The following is a 26958-nucleotide window of genomic DNA, read 5'->3' on the forward strand; positions in this document are numbered from 1 at the left end:
GCAACTGCACATGGGACAAAGATCGTACTTTTTGGAGAAATGTCCTCTGGTCGGATGAAACAAAAATAGAACTGTTTGGCCATAATGACCATCGTTATGTTTGGAGGAAAAAGGGGAGGCTTGCAAGCCGAAGACACCATCCCAACCGTGAAGCACGAGGGTGGCAGCATCATGTTGTGGGGGTGCTTTGCTGTAGGAGGGACTGGTGTACTTCACAAAATAAATGGCATCATGAGTAGGAAAATTATGTGGATATATTGAAGCAACATCTCAAGACATCAGTCAGGAAGTTAACGCTTGGTCGCAAAATGGGTCTTCCAAATGGACAATGACCCCATGCATACTTCCAAAGTTGTGGCAAAATGGCTTAAGGACAACAAAGTCAAGGTATTGGAGTGGCCATCACAAAGCCCTGACCTCCAGCCTATAGAAGGAGGCCTACAAACCTGACTCAATTACACCAGCTCTGTCAGGAGGAATGGGCCAAAATTCACCCAACTTATTGTGGGAAGCCTGTGGAAAGCTATCTGAAACGTTTGACCCAAGTTAAATAATTTAAAGGCAATGCTACCAAATACTAATTGAGTGTATGTAAACTTCTGATGAAAGAAATTAAAGCTGAAATAAATCATTCTCTACTGTTATTCTGACATTTCACATTCTTAATATAAAGTGGTGATCCTAACTGACCTAAGACGGGACATTTTTACTAGGATTAAATGTCAGGAATTGTGAAACTGAGTAAATGTATTTGGCTAAGGTGTATGTTAACTTCTGACTTCAACTGTAGCTACAAAGATTTGTTAGCTAGCTACCCGCGAAGAATTGAGATCTACCTTGCATAACGTTCGATTTAGTTCATTTTTACATTATGATTCACAAAGCTAGCTGATAGTTGTGAAGTACAACTTTACTWCGTGTATATCTTGGTTCGTCTCTATTGCCATTATCCTGGCTGGAATAAATTTCAGTGAATGGGGTAAGTCCATACTAAGTCAATAGGGATAACCTGCTAGCTAGCCACAAAGAATTGTTAGCTAGCTACCCATGAAAAATTCACATCTACCTTGCATAACATCTGCTCTTTCCATGAAATGGACTGACCAGGTGAAAGATATGATCCCTTGTTGATGTCACTTGTTAAATCCACTTCAATCAGTGTAGATGAAGGGGAGGAGATTGGTTAAAGAAGGAATTTTAAGCCTTGAGACAATTGAGACATGGATTGTGTGTGCCCCTCGGTGGATGAATGGGAAAAAATGTAAGATTTAAGTGCCTTTGAACAGCGTATTAATAGTAGGTGCACCTGTTTGTCAAGAACCGCATCACTGCTGGGTTTTTCATGCTCAACAGTTTCCCATGTGCATCGAGAATGATCCACCACCCAAAGGACATCCAGCCAACTTGACACAATTGTGGGAGGCATTGGAGTCAGGGTTTCAGTTAGGGAAATGTGGCGCCTGACATTTTAATTTACTAGACATTTGAGAAGTTTACTGGACCATATGTTTTGAGTGCGCAACCTGATTAGGTTGTCCACCCAAGGTGGTCAGAATTACAGAAGTCACATTTTAGAATATGGTAATTCATATTAACAGAACATGCAAGTRGTAGATGCAACGACATGTGGTCCTTTTTACCGAATTCTGATGTGCACTTTGAACATGTTAGAATAACTGTCCACATTTACTTTTTCACAAAATCACTAGCCTATGTCAATCTACTATAGTAGAAAAGTTTAGGCGGCCTATTCGATTGGTCAGCTTGTCGAGAAAAATGGCCCATTCTGGGACAGTTGTGGGACGATAGATCCCAAATTCATACAACCGGTAGGCCTAGGCTACATAAAAAAATAAGCTATTTTTAATCAATAAGTCTGATCACAACAGATGAGATCGTAAGCTTAAAATGGTGATCAACTATTTCTTCACATAAGCACAGCAATGCTCACAAGGCAGTAGGCTACGTGTGAATGTTCGTTCAGTAATGCAATTAGCGGGAAAACACTGTTGCCAAAAATGGGCACTTGCAAGCAGTTTTATCTAATGGAAAATAGCCATTATAAATTTAGAAAGAGAGGAGATCTAATAGGCTACTTTGAGGCAAGGTAAGACATGCCTCATATGTATTAAAGCGTTCAAGTTTCAAACAATTAAGTCTGTTTTCAAAATGCATACTGCCTCCAGCTCAGTGAAAAGTGTTATGTGACGCGCTGATGAAGCCTGCCTTCCGTTGTCGTTTGACGCCGCGTTCAAAACTCGGAAATCTTCCTACTTAAGTGCATTCAAGAAGACTGGGAAAAATAGTTTTTGAAAAGTCATCCACCTCGGAATTCCAACCCGGGAACTGGACTTTAATAGAACTCTTACTTTCTGTCCTGAAAATCACCGACATCATGATTTGACCTCGCATTTTTCAGAGTTCCCAGTTGTCTTGAAAGCACCACAAGATGCTGCTGCTGCTGCAGCAGCAGAGGGTAGTGCGTACTACAGAGGGTCGTGCGTACGGCCAAGCTTCCTGCAATCCAGGACCTATATAATAGGCATGTCAGAGACTCCAGTCACCCAAGTCATATACTTTTTTTCTCTGCTTCCGCACGGCAAGCGCTACCAGAGCGCCAAGTCAAGGACCAAAAGGTTCCTTAACAGCTTCTACCCCTAAGCCATAAGCCTGCTGAACAATTAATCATTTGGCCACCGGACTATTTACATTGTCCCCCCAGCCCCCATTTGTTTTGTGCACTACTGCTACTCTGTTTATTATCTATGCATAGTCACTTCACCCCTACCTACATGTATAAATTACCTTTAACCTGTACCCCCGCACACTGACTCGGTACCGGTACCCCCTGTATATAGCCTCATTATTGTTACTTTTTATAGTTTTTTTWACTTTAGTTTATTTGGTKAATATTTTCTTAACTCTCCTTGAACTGCACTGTTGGTTAAGGGCTTGTAAAGTAAGCATTTCACAGTAAGGTCTACACTTGTATTCGGCGCACGTGACAAAGTTTTATTTGAGTGTCTAGAATTGATTGTAGGTCAATAAGTCTACTTTAAGATGATTTGGACATGGAGCGTGAAAAATGCATTGGCTTGCATTGGATTTGTGCCACAAATTCTTAAAAAGTTAGCATTTGGAGACGGTGGCCAGGTAAACCAAAGCATGGATTGCTGTCTTACCTTGTTCATAAACTGCTTACAGAGTAAGAAAAGCAACCAATAGGCCATTTTGTAATTTGGGTGAACTATTCCTTTAAGCTTTTTCCTCCTGAACAGATATCCCAGTGTGTGATGATAGTGCTGTGTGGTGGGGTTGCTCTCTCCATAGTATTGGGTTCTTGCCTCCTTCACTCATGCTGCCAAACATCCTAGTAAAACTGACTGTCCTACCGATCCTTGACTTCGGCYATGTCATTTACAAAATAGCCTCCAACACTCTACTCAGCAAATTGGATGCAGTCTATCACAGTGCCATCCGTTTTGTCACCAACGCCCCATATACTACCCACCACTGCGACCTGTATGCTCCCATTGGCTGGTCCTCGCTGCATATTCCTCGCCAAACCCACTGGCTCCAGGTCATCTATAAGTCTTTGCTAGATAAAGCTCCGCCTTATCTCAGCGCACTGGTCACCATAGCAACACCCACCCGTAGCACACACTCCAGCAGGTATATTTCACTGGTCATCCCCAAAGTCAACACCTTTTTGGCTGCCTTTCCTTCCAGTTCTCTGCTGCCAATGACTGGAACGAATTGCAAAAATCATTGAAGTTGGATTACCGATCATTACAGCTGTACARAGCCCATCTGTACATAGCCTATCCAACCAACTACCTACCTCATCCCCATTTTTGTTTTTGTTTTCCTGCTCTTTTGCACACCAGTATTTATACTTGCACATCCTCATCTGCACATATGTTACTCCAGTGTAAATTTCTAAATTGTAATTACTTTGCCACTATTGGCCTATTTATTGCCTTACCTCTTTACTTCATTTGCACACACTGTTTACAGATTTTTCTATTGTGTTATTGACTGTACGTTTGTTTATCCCATGTGTAACTCTGTACTGTTTTTGTTGCACTGCTTTGCTTTATCTTGGCCAGGTCAGTTGTAAATGAGAACTTGTTCTCAACTGGCCTACCTGGTGAAATAAAGTTGTCCCTTGGGGATATTTTTGTACCTCTCACACAATTGGGTGTTTCCCCAGAGTAAGGGCCCCTGCCAGTAGGTAGTCTGCGCTAATGACTAGGGATGTAACGATTCACCGATACGCATTGGTTCAAATGTTTAACACTGTACCCAAACCAGACATGTGTGTAAATAGATTTTGTCCCCCCACACCAAACGCAATGACGACATGCCGGTTGTAATATCAAAACACTCAGGACAGGTCGAAAAGCATGAAACATTTATGGCAATTTAGCTAGCTAGCTTGCAGTTGCTAGCTAATTTGTCCTATTTAGCTAGCTTGTTGTTGCTAGCTAATTTGTTCTGGGATATAAACGTTGAGTTATTTTTCCTGAAATGCACAAGGTCCTCTACTCCGTCAATTAATCCACACATAAAACGGTCAACTGAATCGTTTCTAGTCGTCTCTCCTCCTCCCAGGTCTTTTCTTTTTTGGACTTTGTATGGCGATTGGCATCTTACTTTCATAGTATTACCACGACGACCGGCTGAACTCAGTTCATCTTTCAATCACCCACATGGGTATAACCAATGAGGAGATGGCACGTGGGTATTTGACTTGCACCGCTTTCAGCGTCACAAATATAACTGACTTCTATTTTAGCACCTCGTTGGTGCGCGCAATGATTGAATAACATGTATGTGTAAATGTATTTTGTGCGCGAGCGGTGTGGTCAGCATGTTAAGATGTGAGTGCATCGGTCCTCGGGACCCCAAACCGATCCAAGTGCATCGGTCACAAAATATATTCAAACTTTAGGAATTGGGGCGGCAGGTAGCCTAGTGGTTAGAGCGTTGGACTAGTAACCGAAAGGTTACAAGATTGAAAGATCGAATCCCCGAGCTGACAAGGTAATAATCTGTCGTTCCTCCCCTGAACAAGGCAGTTAACCCACTGTTACTAGGCCGTCATTGAAAATAAGAATTTGTTCTTAACTGACTTGCCTAGTTAAATAACGGTAAAATAAATTAAAAGGGCTGGTTCACAATTTTTTTTTGTTCATATGACTTTCTTTCTACCTTCCGAAAATGCCTAATCTTAAGTATGTAACCGTTTTGGCAGTCATTGATCAATAAGTCATTGTGCATGCCAAACAACCCAGGGGTGGTTTGGTAGTTTTGCTTTACAATTAATGTATATGCTCATTTTTAGAAATACAGGGTTAAGTTGATAATTCCATAACGAGGATAACAATCACTTTTTCMACCAAGCACTTAGCGGGAGGAAAATGGAAGTTCACTTTGTAAAAACTTCCAAATATTCTWAACCATTTGATTTTTGAGATSGGGGTGAAATCCAAAGTTGTGCTATATATTCATTGGCTATGTCATAGCAAAATGTAAAGATAAATATTGATACATTACTAGCTCAAACACTTTTAATCTGCAAAAATMMACCAATTKATTAGTGGGTGATGGTGATTTCACATCAAAAGTGGGGGTACAAAAAGCTAACATGGGCCCCCTTATCTGATTGTGGGGTGGTGGATGCCCAATTTCCCAATTTCTCAGCTCAGGTAGACACCATAGACAATTATATGTACATAATTTACACACARACCAACAAACAGAAGTCAGCTCAGACGGATCATGAGCTCCATCAGCAGCAGATTTGAATGTGTTTATGTAACAAATGTTAGTGTAATTCACCGAATCGATTTGATCGGTTCCTCTAATCAAACGGAATCGTTTCAAACTAAAATGTATTGTTGCTGTATCATATCAGAGCCCATGTATCTAGATACATATCAAATCGTCTTGAATGGGAAAGATGGCACATCCCTGCTAATGACTGTTCATGTTTTGTCCCACAGGCGGAGGCCAGGCTGGCTGCAAAGAGAGTGGCCAGGGCGGAGGCGAGGGACATCCGAATGAGAGAACTCGAACGGCAACAGAAAGAGGTGTACACTCTGTCTCACACACACACACACACACACACACACACTTAGTGATACAGGTACAGTCAATGATTCAACTCAAGAAAGAGATCCTGCCATTTCTCTTGTTGAACCAGAAAATGTGTAGGGATATACGAGTGCTGCATGTTCACAGATCAAATCCAGATATCTGTATATAATCCATCTTTCACATGTATTTTTCTCTTTCCCTTGTATGTAAGTGATGAACCTTGTGTGACTGAGTCTATATCATATGCTAAGGTAGTTGTGTGTTCAACTCCCTGGCACTCCCTCCCCCTGTTCTGTCTAGCTCTCCTCTCGCCACTCCTCATCCAGCAGCAGGAAAAGCTGGGGCTCGATCCACCAATGGATGGTAATGTTAGGCCAGGGAGCATGGGCCTCTCTCTGTACTAACACAGCCTGCTCTGTTGTYTATGGGAGCTGCCCTCTATCCCCCTAAACAGTGCCCTCTGATGACAGGACCGTACATCACATTATAAATGTTGTTCTGCGATGTATTTGCTTAGGAGGAGACACCTTTATCTGTGGCTGTGCGTTGAGAGTTGACTTTGGCCTCTTACCTCATTTGGGTCTTTTATGCTATGCAATGAGGCAGTTTGGGGCTAACGTTGATATGCATTGGAATGAGGTACTTTGGTCCTGTTTTCTGTTCTCTAACCACTGTTGAGTGAGCGTTTCTGAAATGTGCMAGTTCCWAGGGCTGTTGGGGTGACCGTATTACCGCCACACCGGCGGTCACGAGTCATGAAGGCAGTCAAATTCCACGTGACAGTAATTAGGTGTCTCTAAACTCAGCACTCTATTGTCACTCGAATCACTCTGACATCAATGCAAATGTAATGGAAAACCTCATCAAACACTTCATGAGAGCCCATGAGCTCATGTTGCGCAACATTTCTATAGGATATGCAATTGCGTGAGAAAACCGAGTGAGGGCCTCTTAGAGGATCCCATCAGCTTTCTATAGGCTAGGCCTACTATATTTATCAACTTTCCTAATATTAAGCACATTGCTTATCTTTACAACAGGAGTATAGCCTACCCTGGCTGGCATTTTAAATGATCCACGGGAAAAGCGTCCTCCATTCGCTATTTAAGTGCGTAAATGACATGTTTCGAGACAGGTGCATGCTAATGGTCCATTCTAAATCAAAACAAATTTCACACACAAGATTTAGTATACAGTTGAAGTCGGAAGTTTACATGCACTTAGGTTGGAGTCATTAACTCGTTTTTCAACCACTCCACAAGTTTCTTGTTAACAAACTATAGTTTTGGCAAGTCGGGTTAGGACATCTACTTTGTGCACGGCACAAGTAATTTTTCCAAAAATTGTTTACAGACAGATTGCTTGACATCATGGGAAAATCAAAAGAAATCAGCCAAGACCTCAGAAAAAATATTGTAGACCTCCACAAGTCTGGTTCATCCTTGGGAGCAATTTCCAAACGCCTGAAGGTACCATGTTCATCTGTACAAACAATTGTACGCAAGTATAAACCCCATGAGACCACGCAGCCATCATACCGCTCAGGAAGGAGACGCGTTCTGTCTCCTAGAGATGAACGTACTTTGGTGCGAAAAGTGCAAATCAATCCCAGAGCAGCAGCAAAGGACCTTGTGAAGATACTGGAGAAAACAGGTACAAAAGTATCTATATCCACAGTAAAACGAGTCCTATATCGACATAACCTGAAAGGCCGCTCAGCAAGGAAGAAGCCACTGCTCCAAAACCTTGTTGTGGGGGTGCTTTACTGCCAGAGGGACTGGGGCACATCACAAAATAGATGGCATCATGAAGAGGGAAAGTGATGTGGATATATTGAAGCAACATCTCGAGGCATCGGTCAGAAAGTTAAAGCTTGGTCGCAAATGGGTCTTCCAAATGGACAATGACCCCAAGCATACTTCCAAAGTTGTGGCAAAATGGCTTGAAGACAACAAAGTCAAGGTATTGGAGTGGCCATCACAAAGCCCTGACCTCAAACCTATAGAAAATTTGTGGGCAGAACTGACAAAGCGTGTGCGAGCAAGGAGGCCTACAAACCTGACTCAGTTACACCAGCTCTGTCAGGAGGAATGGGCCAAAATTCACCCAACTTATTGTGGGAAGCTTGTGGAAGGCTACCTGAAACGTTTGATCCAAGTTAAACAATTTAAAGGCAATACACTCAATTAGTATTTGGTAGCATGTAAACTTCTGACCCACTGGGAATGTGATGAAAGAAATAAAAGCTGAAATAAATAATTCTCTCTACTATTATTCTGACATTTCACATTCTTAAAATAATGTGCTGATCCTAAAACAGGGAATTTTTACAAGGATTAAATATCAGGAATTGTGAAACTGAGTAAATGTATTTGGCTAAGATGTATATAAGCTTCTGGCTTCAACTGTATGTAAAGAGAAGATGACATCAAGAATAGTCTGATGGGTGACCATATTAGTCTGTAACTTGTGAATTATATATTGTTATACATGATGCCCAGCTTAAGGCAAGAAACAATACCTTTTTATTTGTGACTTTTTTGAATCATAGTCGCACACCTCATGTAGCCTAGCTCATKGGCCTATGTTTTGATTTGTAGCACAACTAAAGTTGCCAAATAACTTCTTAAAATGAAGCACATTTAATTAGCTTTACAAGGGGTGTAGAGCCTAACTGGCATACATAAGCACCCCGGGAGACCCATGAGGCGGTACACAATTGGCCCAGCGTCGTCCGGGTTAGGGGAGGGTTTGGCCGGCCGGGATGTCCCTGTCTCATCGCGCTCTAGCGACTCACAAGTTGTAATTAAAAATAAAATGACAAACGATTCCAGAACAATCTGAGAATGTGGGTATCGAGATCCTTTTTCAGGTGAAACGACCCAGCGAAAAGATGTGTGTGTACTAGCTAGTAACTTTTCAAAGGAATTACTGTGTGGAAACACAGGTTTCCTCCTTTATCTTTTGTCTGTGTGGTTGAACAGCTCCTGTTGTAGTGTTTCTGATGGATTAATGGAGCTGCACAGGTTGTTGGAGATTTTTTTMGACTAACATTAACATCAAGATGTGTTATGCGTGGTTACGTCATCGCATGTCGAGTATTAGCCTTCCTTTGCATCTCCCTCTCCTCTAAGTTCCAACGTTCTCCGTCTCCAGGCCGACACAGAGAAGGCCCGGCACTCTGGAACTAGRACTAGATCCAGTAGCCATCATCGGCGGGTCTGTATACTTTATCTCATCTCTTTSTCACCTTTTTATCTTATTTCCTGACTTGTCTTGACGTCCTATTTGTCTGTCCCCCGTGTTTCTCTGCAGCAGGATGATGATGTCATGTCGGTCCGTAGCACTGGAAGCTACAGGGTGTGTACATTACGTAGTCTCATTGACCGTGTCATGTCCGTTATTTTAGTCTTGACTATTAATATGGAGGTAGATTTCTATTGGAAAGACCACACTGATGTGTGAAACCGTTGACCTTGTCGAGACAGCATTGGCTTATGTGTCTCATTATTTGTTAAAAATTGGAATACATCAATGGTCCTTGAGTAATTCTGTTGTTGTGTGTGTGTGTTCTGGTTTTTGAAGTCAACCTCCTCATTGCGAGACCTGGGCAGCTCATCTTATAAAAGCCTGGCCAGCACCTCTCATCGAAGAGACCTGGTGGTGCGTCTGTGTGTCGGGTGTGTGCATGTGTGTGTTTCCAGGTAAAAGTGGGCTGGATGGCATGACTGATTGTGCAGAAGGGAAATGGGAATGGGTTTGCTGGCCCATTAAAAGACCAGTGTTGAATTCACAGCTGGGGGACACAGGAAGATAGCTGGGATATATTAGGCAGGGCTATATTCTATGTTGTCATGGGCTAGGCTAACATCCTTGTGGTTTGTAATGACATTCAAACAGCTGAGATGGTTACATTAACACTGAAGTCTAAAGACAAATTACCAGGCTACTGCAAATGACTCAGCGTGATAGTGTTTAATAAACAATTCAATGTCCATTACTAACACATTTGCCTAATGAAAAAGACATTTAGCTTATCATTTAACCTCACAGTTTTGTAGTGTCATGCACCAACTGTCAAAATGTAGCTATGACTTGGTGTGGTGTGCCGTTCGTTCTCARAACTTTTTAGTAATCTGCAGTGCGAACACACTCACAGCACGTCTGTCTGTCATTCCTAAGAGCAGGGGTCTCAAACTTGTTTATCCTGCGGGACCACATTCGGTCTTCCCGTGAGGGCTGTATTTACTAAGACAACCGGCCACATTAAATTGGCGCATGGGCCGCATCTGGCCCGCGGGCCACCAGTTTGAGATCTCTGCCAACAGCCGCCTATTGGCTGTTTTTATCTTGTGACGATCATATTTCACATGAACCTTGTTCTCTCCCCAGTCTGACGGCCTGTCCAATAGCTCGGCTCTGAAGAGTAGCTCCTCTGTGAAGGGTAGCTCCTCTGTGAAGGGTTGCTCCTCTCTGAAGAGTTCCCGCTCCACTGTATGTACTTGTCTCTTGCTGAGCTTGTATGGATTCATTCACAGTAAAAGTGACTTTCATCTGTCTTTTGTTATACACTGAACAAAAATATAAACCTGTCTCTTATACACATCTAGATGTGTATAAGAGACAGCTCCAACATTCTTAAATGGAAGAAGTTTGGAACCACCAAGACTTTTCCTAGAGCTGGCCGCACTGCCAAACTGAGCAATCTTGGGAGAAGGGCCTTGGTCAGGGAGGTGACCAAAAACCCGATGGTCACTCTAACAGCGCTCCAGAGTTCCTCTGTGGAGATGGGAGAACCTTCCAGAAGGACATCCATCTCTGCAGCACTCCACCTATCAGGCCTTTATTGTAGAATGGCAAGACGGAAACCACTCCTCAGTAAAAGGCACATGACAGCCTGCTTGGAGTTTTTAATGTTTGTTCATGTAATGTTTTTAATTGTATATATCTGCCTTTTTGTTGCTGGACCCCAGGAAGAGTAGCTGCTGCCTTGGCAAAAATATAACATTTTTGTGGATAAAAAATCGGTGCGTGTTGACACTGCACATAAATTTTATGTTTCACTTACCATCGCATTTTCAACTCTACTCATAATTTTGTCACAAACTGTTGCGTTAAATAGCAAATGTGCCTACTCTGGTTTTGGCATCTGCACTCTAGCCAACAGCGAGTCTAGGCCACGTAAGATTATTACGGATAAGAGTGAGAATTTGTCATGCATTGATCATTACACCAGAATAAGACCTGTCTCTTATACACATCTAGATGTGTATAAGAGACAGGCATTTTAGGAGAAGGGCCTTGGTCAGGGAGGTGACCAAAAACCCGATGGTCACTCTAACAGCGCTCCAGAGTTCCTCTGTGGAGATGGGAGAACCTTCCAGAAGGACATCCATCTCTGCAGCACCTGTCTCTTATACACATCTAGATGTGTATAAGAGACAGCCACAGGACAATGACCCTAAGCACACAGCCAAGACAACGCAGGAGTGGCTTCGGGACAAGTTTCTGAATGTCCTTGAGTGGCCCAGCCAGAGCCCAGACTTGAACCCGATCGAACATCTCTGGAGAGACCTGAAAATAGCTGTGACACTCCCCATCCAACCTGACAGAGCTTGAGAGGATCTGCAGAGAAGAATGGGAGAAACTCCCCAAATAAAGCTGTGCCAAGCTTGTAGTGTCATAATCAAGAAGACTCGAGGCTGTAATCGCTGCCAAAGGTGCTTCAACAAAGTCTAGGCCACGTAAGATTATTACGGATAAGAGTGAGAATTTGTCATGCATTGATCATTACACCAGAATAAGACCCTCGATATTTATTGCAAAGCAACATCAAGCTCATCACCGGGCACATTCACCACCCCTGAAGTTCATCATAACTTATTTCATCTGAAGTCTAATGAACTTTATGGTTTCCCGAGTCGTAGCTGGAGGACCACACACACCATATCGRGTGACCCCCAAGTTTGCTTCAATGRGATGGTTACTATATCAATATTAGCATCGTAAAGGCGTTTCCACCGCCATTTCTCACARAATACATTTTACAGACAAAAAGATCAAACGATGTCTAACAAACCAATTATCTGTCAGCATTTATCAAATTGTGCCATCTCCGTTTCCATCACAGCTGTCGTGATTTTCTTTAGATKTAGTTGGTTGYACTTGCATWAAACTGTGGATGGAAATGTGGTTAGTGACTGATTTTCAACTAAAAGAACTTGCGTAAATCATYTAGAGTGCGCACATCTTACAGAATACTTGTCCTTTTTTATGAATGCATTTCATGCAATTCTATGTCATTTAGGCCTTTATGACAGAAGACATCAGAATCTTTTTTTAATACTACACAAATTCTGAAATGAGTGGCTACTCTGACACTGTCAAGCAGATAAATAAAGGCCTGTGCCGGGTTTCCCAAAAGCATCTTAGGAGAAGTTCATTGTTAGAACCATAGGATCCTTATGGTTCTAAGATAACCGGGCACTGGTCTTGAAAGAAGGAAGAAACACAGATTGTACAATATTAGGAGGAAATATATAAATATGATAAGCTACAGTAGGCTACTAAATCAACTTTCCAGTGGTACTGACTCACCCTATAATGAAGATGGATAGCATGAATATGTGTAGCCTGGGCTCACCGTACAGGTGATGGTCTCGAGATAGGTCTGAGCTACTTTGAAAAACAGTGCTGTTCGTTGAGATTTTAATTTTTTAGCTTCTACTGACAAATTAGTCTTCTCTTTTCAGCAGTAGGCATTTGCTTTCCAAATGCATTTCCCGCGATTTGTATTTTGAGATTTGCGAAGAGAAAGAATCCATAGAACGAAAGTGACCATTCAAGTCAGGATTGACAGCCATTTTGAGCATACCAATGAGTTTACAATGTAAACTACCAAAACGCTACCCAGCTAGCACGTTTTGTTCCTTGGAAGTTGTGGGAACGTAAGTGTTTGGTGGGAACGTAAGCTAGTAATTGGCCATTAAAACGTTCTGAGAACTGAAGTTTAAAATTTCGTACATTTTTCAGGGAGGTTCTGAGAAWGTTTTTCTATGGTTCCCTGAAAGTTTTCCTGGGAGGTTTTATTAACGGAGAACAGGAATTATAGGTTATTAAATAACACTCTGAAAACATTGCTAGCTTAGTTTGGGTTAACTGTTTTGAACTCCAAGCACAGATAGGACACATGTAAATGAATTAGCAAAAGGCTTTAATCATGCAAATATGTATTTTTTTTTATTGTGGCATGGCGTCAGTGAGATTCAAACCTATGATCTTCTGCTTCCTATCCATGGAACTAGTCCACTGCGCCACCATGATAGAGCTAGCTAGCACGCCATATTTTTTGTTTTTTGTCATACAAAGCTGTACATTTTTGTCTATTCAAACACACCACATTTTCAAATGAAAACTAGCACATATTAAAATAAGGTGTGGCCAATTAGTGGGCGCAGCCTACACACCAGAACACACTTAACAAGATAGAGGATTGAGAGTTTTGATGTTGGGAACAGAATGTATGATTTTAAATAACTTTAGAACGTTCTTTGAACGTTACTAATGTTTTCTGGGGGTTTTTTTATGGAAAGTTTTCTTAATGTTCTGAGAACTGGACWTGAAATTGAACCATGAAGTCTGCAGAAAACGTTATGCTAAAGTACTGGACTCCCATAGAAGAACGTTGTTTGTTAACGTTCTCTGAACAATTTGAGAGTATTAGTTTAAATAGAACCATGAGGAAACCTTATGGGAKGGTTGTATGCAAAATAACGATAGGACAAACACACTCACCAAGCTCTATGAAACATGGTTCTCAGAACYTTATGTGCTAGCTGGGTTCTATTGATTATATTTCTATAGTCGCAAAGCAACAAGCTGTTCAATATTTGGTGCGTYTGCTGCCCAAATTCAGTCAGTGTTCAGACAGGAGTAATTGTATAATTCTGGAAACATTATTGCAACTTTCCATTGCTTTGGGTCTTGGGTCACTGTGACCCTAAGTAAGATTTGCTTTGGTAGCGTGAGTTAACTTCTGTTGTTCCCCCATTCATGACCTCTCTTCCATGCCAGAGCTCTGTGTACAACGACCTGCATAAGAAGACTCCCGTGTCCAGCAGCTCCAGGAAGGGCCTGCTGGTCAGTGTGTGTGTGTGTTCTCTCCTAGTGTGAGTGCCTAACTGGGTGCCTAACTGGAAGCAGTTAATTGGACCTATTTACATTGGTGGCCAATGTAATTGAGAAAATCTATCTAGGAAGTTGTTTTTCTCTCTTTGTGCACGCTTTTATGTATTACATAATTGTTCCGTTATAGACATAATCCGTGCCCTGTGATACTTTCAATTTTTGATAGTGCAAAATTCCAAAATAAATATGGAAAGGCATGTCACAGCTTTGGCATGTTATTGTGCATTATTCATTTCCCCCTGTCTCTGTTTATGGTCATATCATACTATTCCACTCATCCTCTCCKTCCTCCAGACTGGCTTGTACCACGATCAGAGGAACTACAGCAGCTTAAAGAACACCACCAAACTTCCTGCTCCCACTACTTCCACCTATCAGCCTCGGGTTTGTCCTRCTCTTCAGTCCTGGCCTATTTCTAGCCCTTCCCTGTCTAGATGAAGTGGCGAAAGCTAGTTAGTTGAACTGAAACTACTTAAAGAAGAATAGCGTTTTTTATCTACTCAAGTTTATGGGACGTATAAACTGCATTTGAGGTGGCCCTTTGTGAATGGTTAACTACGCCCAGAGGGCTTTTATAGTGTCCGTGTGTGTTTGCACTCAAAGGTTTACAGTAGTTAGTTATTCATTGTAATGAAGTTGCTGTTGGACCTCAATGACGTACATGCAACACCTCATCCATTTTCAGTTGACGGGGACGGTCGCTTCACTCTGTAGTCGTATTCTCAGGGCCTCAGGGAAATGGCGTTTGTTTCTCCTCACACTGGGGACACTTTCCTACCAACTCCCCACCCCTGCTTTCTGTGGCTGTCCTCTAACTGTCCCACACCCCTTCTCCTCTACCTCTCCCCTCCTCACAGGCCCCGTCTGTGGCCTCCACCGCTGGCTCTGGTTCGGGGCTGACGCGCAGCTACAGCCTGGTCAGTGTCGCACTCATGCCTTCATATCACCTTCAAAGAAGACCAGACCCCAGTCCTCTCTGATACATCTGATAGCCATGGSCAGGGTTCTCCCTAGGTCATTTATATTTGGGTCRAATGGTCACCGTGGCCACTTAGTGGGGCCGAGGTTATGCGGTCTGGTGGGCTATGATTGATAAGATATATGGCTTTTTGTCAGATCAGTGGCTTTCTACTAAGAATAACTACAGCAATCGGTTGATGCAGGAAACATCCCACTGTTTATATTTAGTTAGTATTGAGAAAGGCGTGCTACTCGGCCTGTAAGATTCTCTGACTGAGGTCGTTGCTCCCTCTTGTGCGTTGRTGAGTTCTGGATGCTCTCTCCCTTGTGCCTTCAGGCTTCTATAAATGACGARGGTCTGTATGGCTCGTACACTGGTTCTCAAGTGCATACCGTAAGTGTTCTGTGTGTCTAATTGAATAGTGTTTAATGATGTCACCAGGGCCAGCAGCATACTGGCCTGTCTGTGTCCCCACCCTGTCAATGCTGTGTGTGTGTGTCCCCCTTCCCACTACAGCCCTCTGAGTACAGCTGGTGCTCCACCCGGAGCAGCCCTGTGGTGAGCCCCATATTCAGTCACACCACCTGCATGGTGTACACTAACCTAGTCTGGCGTTACCATACTCCCAAGCCTGGAACTGAGACTCTCCYCCATACTTAAACCCACACACTGCCATTACTAACAGGCTACCTACCRACACCCTCTTCCCTAGGCATCCTCACGTCACGCCTAGGGGTGCATAAATGGATGTTTTGTTGTCACACACTGGATAGGTGCAGTGAAATGTGGTGTTTTACAGTCAGCCATAGTAGCACGGCGCCCKTGCGGCAAATTAGGGTTAAGTGCCTTGCACATTTTTAATATATAGCAGTGACTGGATAGACAATTAATTGGCAAAGTGTATAGTATCTTTCACTTTATTGCATTTGTGGTTTTGAGGTGCCATGTGTTGCACGCAGTGGTTTACAGGTCAAGACGATGTAGGCTGATGGGACTACTCTCTCGTCAATTTGTTCGAGTTCTACTCCGTATTATTTGGTCAGATCAGCCTAATTACACGACCTGATGGACCTAAAAAGTAGTTTTTTTGTATAATCCAGATACAGAATGCCAGTAGGCTTTATTAGCTTGTGAAGGTCATCGTAGCTCGAGAGCTTCAGTAGCAAATGAAAATGCATCTGATTTGACGTGTGTGAACGGAGACTCCTTTTCACTGTCSGTGAGGTGTGTGCCAAGTGCATGTGGACACAGTACTCTGATAAGGGGGGGGATCCTGACTGTTCATGCTCCTCACAGAACTCCTCTGACGACGACACTGCCAGCACCGTGTCCCAGGAGCGCTACAGTCGCGGCAGGAGAGACAGCGTGGTGAGACCCTGGGGTTAGGTTASGCTCTGGAGGGGGGATTTAATAGTTACAGGCACTGTTTCTAGGGTTTATATATGGGTTATTTACTTTGGATSTCTCCCTTTTGGGGACCTTTTTGGGTGTGCCTTGCTGCTATCTTGTCTGTGTGCAGCACCCACCGTTATATGCAGGCTTCATTCTATCCTTTTCAATTTCCGTTGTAAAATGGACAACGTATCTATTCGGTTCCTTTTTATTATTTTTTACCCTTTAGTTGACATTTCATTACACACTGACTGGATGTAGGCCTATGCCCTATGGCTCTCTCTCTCTTAGACTTTCCATGTTTTCCTCTGACCTCATTTCCTTCCTCTCCCTCGTTCACTATCTCTACCATCCGTCTGTCCCCCCCCACCCTGTATCTGCTCAATAGTCGTCTGATTTCTCTGACGTCAGTGAGTCGGCCGCTGACTATTTCAGCCGCTCCAACCGCAGGGGCAGCGTTGTGTCTGACCTGGATGACCTGTGTATCCCAGACGACCTGGACGCTGTAAGTTACCCGCCATCAACACACTGGCGTGCGATGGAATGCACTGGATTGCAGTTGTGGACACGTAACACACAGTGTTTTGGGACGATTTCTCACAGCCTGTGTTTTCATACTGATGCCCAGTTATGTGCTTGCTGTATAGCCAACTCCTATAGTCATTGTCAATGTGTTGGCTATTTAGCACATAACAGATCTGGGACTAGGCTAGTTATGAATAGCATTATGGCTAGTTTTGTGTCTTCAKAGCATGTGTTTGCTGCAAATAAAGACAATTGAATAAAGTTCTCTGTTCTRAATAACCTGTGTGTCTATGCCTGGTATGATCTATGAACATGCAGCAGTCCCTAATTCATACCCCATCTACTAACAGATTTGCAGGGTGTGATCAGGTTTGGCATCAAGCATGTGCCACTTTGGATATGAAATCAGTTCACGCATGCGGAGGCCGTCGGCATGTCTGTTTTTAAATGGTTGTTTCCTTGTTTCTTTTCAGCTGGATGAAAAATGTGATAAGACCTTCGTAGACTACAGCCGGGTGAGTACAACAAGCAGGGGAGAGATCCCGTTTTCGTGTCTTCAGGCCATTTTATTTGTATCAATGATGACCGTGACCAATGTAGGTCTAAATCATTAAATCGCCACACCGTTCAGGTCCATATTGTTAAGTTTCCTCATATCCTCCGCATAGAGCTGTGGTAATACCGGGGTGATATATAATCTTAGTGGGGCTGGTTGGAACTGAATGGGTGGATCAGTTAAGCCAGGGCCCAGTAGTGTCAGTGTTGAATGACAGTCCTGGGGTGTGTCCGTTATGTACTGCGTTGACTTGAGCTCTTGACTAAGGTGCTTTGTGTTGTTTTCTTTTCTAGCCATCCTCGCGCTGCACCACTCCCGGCCTCTCCCCGGCCACACTGGCCTCCCTGGGGGGGACCTCCTCGAGACGGGGCAGTGCAGACACAGGCAGCATTGTCGATCCTGACACCAGTCTGAGTGAATTGAGGGTACACATACACACACCACCACCACCAGTTGCATAAACACCATTGCATAAACACCACTCTGAATGCTCAGCTACGAAAAGCCAACTGACATTTACTCCTGAGGTGCTGACCTGTTGCCCCCTCTACAACCACTGTGATTATTATTATTATTATTTGACCCTGCTTGTCATCTATGAATGTTTGAACATCTTGGCCATGTWCTGTTATAATCTCKACCCGYCACAGCCAGAAGAGGACTGGCCWCCCCTCAGAGCTTGTTTCCTCTAGGTTTCTACCTAGGTTCCTCTGCCTTTCAACTGAGTTTTTCCTAGCCACCGTGCGTCTACATCTGCATTGCTTGCTGTTTGGGGTTTTAGGCTGGGTTTCTTTATAGCACTTTGACATCGGCTGATGTAAAAAAAGAAATATATAAAAAAAAAAAAAAAAAAAYGTCTATATGAATACATTTCATTGATTACAAGGTTTAATTACAACCTGTCATTATACGGTTAGATAAGAGTTGTGTGTCAGTACCAGTATCAGTACCAATGTAATCTAAAACACTAATAACATTCAAATGTCAAATCGATTTGAAATATAAGTTACTTTTTACAGTGAACCATGTGTAGTAGTTTACTCTTTTCCTCACTACTGTTTTATTTGAGTTCAGAGATGATCTGGAACGTTACGTGTTGACTCCATGTATGCACGGGAAGACTGGAAGTGACATGTTTCTTCGACTTCCTATAAAGCTGTCCTTGTGTATGCCTGTGCATACCGTTGGGTAAATGACTGTCTTCAGATGCCAACAGCACGGGTGCTCTGTCTTAAATCTGTCCATCTGTCCTTAATTCTCCCTGGTTTCCCCCGATTCGCCCCAACCAACCCTTCCTCCCGTCTGCTCTACAGGATATCTATGATCTAAAGGACCAGATTCAGGATGTAGAGGGGCGGTACATGCAGGGGCTTAAAGAGCTGAAGGTAGAGGGGCCTGAGCTCGCAGCATGCCTTCTCTTGTCCTCTGGGAGCCTTATGGCATCACTAACCCCACTGTACCTACGTCTCCCCCTCCCTCACCCCCTCTAGGGCTCCACTGACTAACCGCTAACTGTAACACCAAAAGCACTCATTTCTATCTTGGCTCCCTGTCTGATGGCATGTTCCCTGCATGACCTTTCTTGCTCAGTTTGAAACTCACTGGTAATGGAAAGGATGGAAAGCCTTGCTTGAACCCCAGCAGTGCTTGGGGGTAAGAGCAAGACTAAGAATTGTCTTGTCTTGCAGCAATCCTCTGCCTGTTGGATGGGTTTCAGGGTTTGTAGTCCTACCCAGAAAATGACGACAAGCTTTCATTCACACAGCACTGAATGGCCTCCTGGCTTCTTTTCTGTAGCCACCCTAAAAATGTCACTTTTCTCTGAGTCTGAGGAAGTAAATTTGTGTTTAAAAAAAAAAGTACTTTACAAACCCAATAGCTGAACTTGCTCATGTTTTGATATATTTTTGTTCTTTGGCCTCGAGTAGTTTTTTTTTTCAGATGCCTTTTCATCACTGCCTTGAATCATTCCTCCGAATGAATCAATCCACAATTGGTATCAAGTGTATCAGTTTTTATCACTTGTCCATCTCGGGTTTTGTCATTGATTACAATGTGAGACAATTCCAAGGTGGGGAGCYTTGTGATGACGTTTCAACCACCCCAGATTCTTAAACACAATCAAACCTGAGATGGACAACRGGTGGAACCCTTGAGATAGAGCCTTTCCTCTGTTTTAGGTCTTATTTAAGGTACTACTAGTGTACATAAATTGTATGTTTTTTTTATATTAGTATTGTTCATTTAGCGCAAGAGCTCTAGTCACTGTTAAAATGCGTCATATTGAATTGAACTCATTTGAAGGTGAGACTGAAAAATAAAGGTTACATTTTAATTGAACTGCACCCTACCCAACATCTATAGCAGTGTCTGTCTGTCGCCAGTGTTTTTCCAACATCCCAAACATGGTTTCCTAGTTGAGATACTAAAGGAATGTAAGAGTAAATGTAGTGTTCTATTACCAGTGTGGTCGTGTAGCTGTATCTCCCATAAATAAATGTAATTACTATAGTAATAATAGTCGTTCTTTTTCTATGCTAGTTCCCACCATGGTTAAGTGTGTAAACYTCTGTGTGTGTCCCTGGTAGGAGTCGCTCTCGGAGGTGGAGGAGAAGTATAAAAAGGCCATGGTATCGAACGCACAGCTGGACAACGACAAAGCCAACCTCGTCTACAACGTGGACACACTCAAGGACGTGATCGAGGAGATGGAAGAGCAGATGGCCGAGATGCGGAGGGAAACTGAGGACAAGTCTAAGGTGAAGTGTTAAACACACACACACACACAGCATCGTAGATAACCTTTATCATCTGGTGTTAACACATGCAAACTCGGACCGAGGCGAGTATATACAAATTGCAGCAAAGTCTCCAACCACATTATCAACTTGTCCACACACAGTGCCCTCCAGTAATATTGGCACCCTTGGTAAATATGAGAAAAACGGGCTGTGGGAATTCATTTTTTTGCTGTTTATCCTCTTGGTCTATCATTCAAAATATTCACAAAAATCTAACTTTTTAATTGAAGTAAGATGATTAAAAAAAAAAAAAAAATAGTAATAAATAAATAAAAATAAAGGTGAAATAAATGAAATAACTATTTTTCTCTGAAAAGTGTGCCACAATTATTGGCACCTCTAGAAATTCTTAAGTAAAATCTAACTGAAGTGTATTCCCATTCATGTTTTACGTCTTTAAGTTCTGAGTGATTAGGAACACTTAAGAGGTAAGCCATGACTTCCTGTTTCACTATGGGAAAYACCCGAGAATACAGTAATGATGTGCGACAAAAGGTTGTTGAGCTGCACAAATCAGGAAATGGCTATAAGAAAATAGCTCAACATTTGAAAAATGCCCATTTCCACTATCAGGGATATAATTAAGAAGTTTAAAGCAACTGGAGATGTTAACATGTGGTCTGGAAGAGAAAGTGTGTATATTGACCCCGCACAGAGTGAGGAGGATGGTTAGAGTGGCCAAAAAATCTCCCAAGGATCACAGCTGGAGAATTGCAGACGTTTCTTGGATCTTAGTCAGAATGTCTCCAAAACTAAGATCAGACATAACCACAAGTTGTTTGGGAGGGTTGCCATAAAAAAAAGCCTTTGCTGTCATCAAACGACAAACTCAAGCGCCTACAGTTTGCCAAACGTTACTGGAACTTTCATTGGGACCAGGTTCTATGGTCAGATGAGACCAAAATAGAGCTTTTTGGAAACAAACACCAGAGGTGGGTTTGGCGTAGACAAAGATAGCCATGCAGAAAAGTACCTCATCCCCACTGTGAACTATGGAGGTGYATCTTTGATGTTGTGGGGCTGTTTTTCTTCCAAAGGCCCTGGACAACTTGTTAGAACACATAGTATCATGGACCTTGGAATCTGAAGGATCTGGAGAGATTCTGTATGGAGGAATGGTCTCAGATCCCTTGCCATGTGTTCTCCAACCTCATTACGCATTATAGGAGAAGAGCTGTTATCTTGGCAAAGGGAAGTTGCACAAAGTATTTAATGACCTGGTGCCAATAATTGTGGCGCACATATATATGAGAATGCATTTTTTCTTTCAATTATTTTACTTAGGTTAGATTTTTCTAAATATTTTTGAATGAAACACCCAAGAGGATAATCAATACATTTGTTTCTCATATTTACCAAGGGTGCCAATATTAGTGGAGGGCACTGTACTTGCAGTTCATGTGTGCAGGTCTTACAATCAGTAAAGCAGCCAAGTCAAACTGCACCATAGTCAGTCTGACCATGAGATCTACTGACAATGGCTGTACCATCACCCCTGGTGAGACAAAACCACCACTCGTCAGTGAAGAGCACTTTTTGCCAGTCCTGTCTGGTCCAGCGACGTTGGGTATGTGGCCATAGGCGAGGTTGTTTCCGGTGAGGTCTGGTGAGGACCTGCCTTACAACAGGCCTACAAGCCCCTAGTCCAGCCTCTCTCAGCCTATTGCGGACAGTCTGAGTACTGATGGAGGGATTGTGCGTTCCTGGTGCAACTCGGGAAGTTGTTGTTTCCATCCTGTACCTGTTCCGCAGGTGTGATGTTAGGATGTACCGATCCTGTGTAGGTGTTGTTACACGTGATCTGCCACTGCGAGGACGATCAGCCGTCCGTCCTGTCTCCCTGTAGCGCTGTCTTAGGCGTCTCACAGTACGGACATTGCAAGTTATTGCCCTGGCCACATCTGCAGTCCTCATGCCTCCTTGCAGTATGCCTAAGGCACGTTCACGCAGATGAGCAGGGACCCTGGGCATCTTTCTTTTTGTGTTTTTCAGAGTCAGTAGAAAGGCTTCTTTAGTGTCCTAAGTTTTCATAACTGTGACCTTAATTGCCTACCGTCTGTAAGCTGTTAGTGTCTTAACGACCGTTCCACAGGTGCATGTTGATTAATTGTTTATGGTTCATTGAACAAGCATGGGAAACAGTGTTTAAACCCTTTACAATGAAGATCTGTGAAGTTATTTTGATTTTTACGAATTATCTTTGAGACACAAGGTCCTTTTTTTGTGAGTTTAATCATGATTGCGGTAAAATTGTGTGTACGGCTTACTATCATCCTGGCAGTTGTAAACTTTGCGAGGCATGMCACTTCACCCATCTCTTCACATAGCCCACCACATGCACTGTTTTCTTAACCACAACTGGATGGGTCCATAAAGAATGGCTGTAGGAATAATTATCACTGAATGATGAAACATTGGAATAAAGTAGGCTAATGCAATTGAAGGCATACTCTTGCTTACTGAAACTCCCAATTGTTGTAATAGATTTGATTGAAGCAATAATCTACCACGTGTGGTCAACTATTTCAGCACTGTTTCGCTCTGCTTTGTGACATGCGCGGGGTCTTGATAAATCATTTAATGAATGTCCGATTTTTCTTTTCACTGAATCTCCGTTTGAATATTTGTTAGGCCTCGGAAATGTCAGCTAAGTTGAGGTGAGTGCTGTTCATGATCATCTCGTCTAGTTGGCTCATTTATGAGCACTGATGAGAACGTTTTGCCAGCATGTTATGTAGCTTAACAAGTGGATTATTTTTCTCTTTCCTCGCTGTCACTTAGTAGCCTACTCCTGACCAAAACGCCTGTACTTGTCTTAATCAATGTGATTTTGTTTCTCTGGTTCTCTCTGTATATTCGGTTAATTCTCTGTCTGGGCAAATCAGTGGAGGTGGTATGGCTCATCTTTATTCGTTTGCTCATCTATCTCTGATCAGAAACGTTTAGCATGCAATAATGTAGCCTAAATCAAGTGTAGGCCTGTTATTTTACTTCAAATCCAATTTTATTGGTCACATACATATGGTTAGCAGATGTTATTGCGGGTGTAGAGAAATTCTTGTGCAGCAATATCTAACAATTCCACAACTACCTTATACACACACATCAAAGTAAAGGAATGGAATAAGAAAATATACATATACATATGAGATAAGTAATGCAAGATATGTACACATTATTAAAGTGGCATTATTAAAGTGACTAGTGATCCATTTATTAAAGTGGCCAATGATTTCAAGTCTGTATGTAGGCAGCAGCCTCTCTGTGTTAGTGATGGCTGTTTTAACAGTCTGATGGCCGTGAGAATAGAAGCTGTTTTTCAGTCTCTCGTTCCCAGATTTGATGCACCTGTACTGACTTCGCCTTCTGGATGGTAGCGTGGTGAACAGGCAGTGGCTCGGTTGGTTGTTGTCCTTGATGACCTTTTTGGCCTTCCTGTGACATCGGGTGCTGTAGGTGTCCTGGGGGGCAGGTAGTTTGCCCCCGGTGATGTGTTGTGCAGACCGCACCACCCTCTGGAGAACCTTGCAGTTGTGGGCGGTGATACAGCCCGACAGGATGCTCTCAATTGTGCATCTGTAAAGGTTTGTCAGGGTTTTGGGTGACAAGCCAAATGTCTTCAGCCTCCTGAGGTTGAAGAGGCGCCCTTCCGCCGCCTTCACCACACTGTCTGTGTGGGTGGACCATTTCAGTTTGTCCGTGATGTGTACGCCGAGGAACTTAAAACGTTCCACCTTCTCCACTGCTGTCCCCTCGATGTGGATAGGGGGGGTGCTCCCTCTGCTGTTTCCTGAGGTCCACGACCGCATATAGGCAGCGCCAAAAGCCAGAGGAGGTTGTGAAATATGAACACAACTCAAATATAGATTGATGTTCTTTTCTATCGGTATAATGACGATGATACACTCAATGTAACCAAGCAGAGTGAGGGTTGGAAAGAGATGAAACGTGGATCATAAAAGCATGGGCTTGCCCTGGGCTCTGTTTCAAAATTGTATTATTAGAAGAAAAACAATTATGACAGGTTCCACATGTTGCCAAGATGCAAGTTCTGTGGGAAAAAATATTCCTTGGATTTTATTCTGTTATTTCATTATTCTTAGCCTACTGTAAAATGTGTGTTGACTGTGATCAGAATAGCCTGTGTCTTGTTTGTTTAATGAACAAAACAACTATAGATTACATGCAGCCTTTTACTGACCAGTAACATAGTTAAACAAAAAAATATGACATTCTTTTGAAGATAAATTGTTAGTCTTATGTTTCTTAGGACCTGCCTAAAACAAATGATTAATGGAATTCTTTGTGATGATTTATATTCAATGGATTTATTAAAATAGACATCCACCCACATTGGCCCACGTCTACTCCTACCCTTGCTGTCATGTGCACGGGAGATATAAAAGGCTCATCTCTGCAAGAATGTATGAMTTCAAAATAAAAAGATACTGTGAAGTCTGTCTGTAAAAGGGTATAGGTGTAAACACCAATGGAATATTGCGGGGGGGGGGGTTGAGACTTTAGATTGTTTGATGAATTTTTTGCCCTTTGTCATTGAGTCTTACAACAGTCCTTTCTCTTTCATTCCAGGAACTAGAAAGACAAAAGCACACATGCACAGTCCTGCAGCACAAACAAGTGGAGTTAAAAGAGGGAATCCGCCAGAGAGATGAGCTCATAGAGGTATGCCTGCACTAAGAAAGCAAACATTTGGTGGCAATCTGTTCTACACCTCTTTCTACAGTTCCATTCTCTACAGTCCTGTAGTCTCTGTACTGCAGTGTCTCGATGAGGATCCAAAGTGTGAGACTGTGCTTCTCTCTCTGTCTCGCATTCATCCCAGTGTCTTTTGACATCACTCTGTTTCTCCGTCTGCTCTTTATCATGTTTCTTTGCCTCGTCTCTCTATATTTAAATGATCTCTTCTCCATAACATTTTCTGGTCTTTTTCGGTCTCTTACCTTTCGTCGCTCTCACTCAATTTCTATTCAATGTTTTTGTCTTTTATCTGCATTTCTTATTTTTCCTCTAAATTTATCCTGTCATGTCTCTTTCTATCCTTTTAATCAATTTCATTGTTTTACCCTGTATCCCCATTCACTCTGTCTGTACGCAATACCACTACAGAAGAACCAGCAAATCCAGACTAACTTAGATACCTTCACCAGAGAGGTGTTTGACCTGCAGGAAACGATAAACTGGAAGGACAAAAAGATTGGGGTAGGAGGTCACGCTAGGGACTCTGAAGGATGTGAGAGGCAATAGATGTGCACAGACATGTTCAGATAGATATAGCTTGCTTAGTTTTGGTTGTATGCCTGGAATTTGAAAAGTTGTGTTCAGATTCAATACCCTTCACCCAAAAGCAGTGGTATAAAATACTTTAAAGTACTACTTAAGTAATTMTTGGGGGTATCTGTACTTACTATTTATATATTTTTTGCAACATTTACTTTAAATTCCTAAAGAAAATAATGTACTTTTTATTCCATACATTTTCCCTGACACCCAAAAATACTCGTTACATTTTGAATGCTTAGCAGGACAGAAAAATGGTCCAATTCACACACTTGTCAAGACAACTTCCCTACTGCCTCTGATCTGGCGGACTCACTGAACACACATGCTTTGTTGGTAAAAGGTGTGTTGAAGTGTGCCCCTGGCTATCCGTGAATTTAAAACAACAAGAAAATGGTGCAGCCTGGTTTGCTTAATATAAGGAATTAAATTATTTATACTTTTACTTTAGATACTCAAGTATATTTTTGGAATGCATTTACTTTTTTATACTGAAGTATATTTAAAACCAAATACTTTTAGACTTTTCCTCAAGCAGTATTTTACTGGGTGACTTTCACTTTTACTTAATTTTCTATTAAGGTATCTTTACTTTACTCAAGTATGACAATTGGGTACTTTTTCCACCACTGCCCAAAAGTGTAGATGGGGACAATCTGTGACATTGAGATCAATATTACAAAATGATTTGAACAAAAAAGATTTTCATGCAGTTCCACATGAGTAGAGGAATAAAAGTGAATAGACCCATAACTCCACCTATACAGCAACATAGGCCTAGGACTATACATCCTTTAAGCAGGGTTCATACAGACATTGGCAAGTCAAATTCAAGGACTTTCAGGACCTCAAATGTTATATAATTGTACATATAGGGCCTAATATAGAAGCCCCCTCCCCCAAAAAGCATGGGGGGAAAAGTAGGCCATTAGCTACCACTTTTTTTTAGACCGTGCCAATGTTTCAATTATTATTACATTCTAAAATACAGTGCCTTCGGAAAGTATTCAGACCCTTTGACTTTTTCCACATTTTGTTAGGTTACAGGCTTATTCTAAAATTGATTAAATAGTTTTTTCCCCTCATTAATCTACAGAAAATACCCCATAATGACAAAGCAAAAACAGGTTTTTAGA

At 42.3% G+C, this 26958-nt stretch overlaps 1 protein-coding gene across 15 annotated transcripts in view; it reads left to right on the forward strand.

Annotated features, from left to right (window-relative positions):
- The window catches only part of lrrfip2 (leucine rich repeat (in FLII) interacting protein 2), a 67562-nt gene that overhangs the window by 34182 nt on the left and 6422 nt on the right, over nt 1-26958 (forward strand). For 2 of the 15 annotated variants that reach the window (XM_070434862.1, XM_023970461.2), the window contains exons 3-8: nt 6009-6095; nt 17641-17682; nt 18017-18148; nt 20312-20482; nt 25115-25207; nt 25652-25744. In XM_070434862.1, coding sequence (XP_070290963.1) covers nt 6009-6095; nt 17641-17682; nt 18017-18148; nt 20312-20482; nt 25115-25207; nt 25652-25744 — 618 coding nt within the window. Of the gene's footprint in view, nt 1-6008; nt 6096-6402; nt 6466-9258; nt 9322-9417; nt 9463-9687; nt 9766-10494; nt 10597-14175; nt 14242-14583; nt 14674-15146; nt 15207-15586; nt 15644-15766; nt 15809-16546; nt 16619-17030; nt 17148-17640; nt 17683-18016; nt 18149-19036; nt 19109-20311; nt 20483-25114; nt 25208-25651; nt 25745-26958 lie in introns of all 15 variants that reach the window. The other 13 variants (XM_023970462.2, XM_023970464.2, XM_023970463.2 and 10 more) reach the window with 11 other exon arrangements.

Source organism: Salvelinus sp. IW2-2015, linkage group LG25, assembly GCF_002910315.2.
Source record: "Salvelinus sp. IW2-2015 linkage group LG25, ASM291031v2, whole genome shotgun sequence".
Classification (NCBI taxonomy): Eukaryota; Metazoa; Chordata; class Actinopteri; order Salmoniformes; family Salmonidae; genus Salvelinus; species Salvelinus sp. IW2-2015.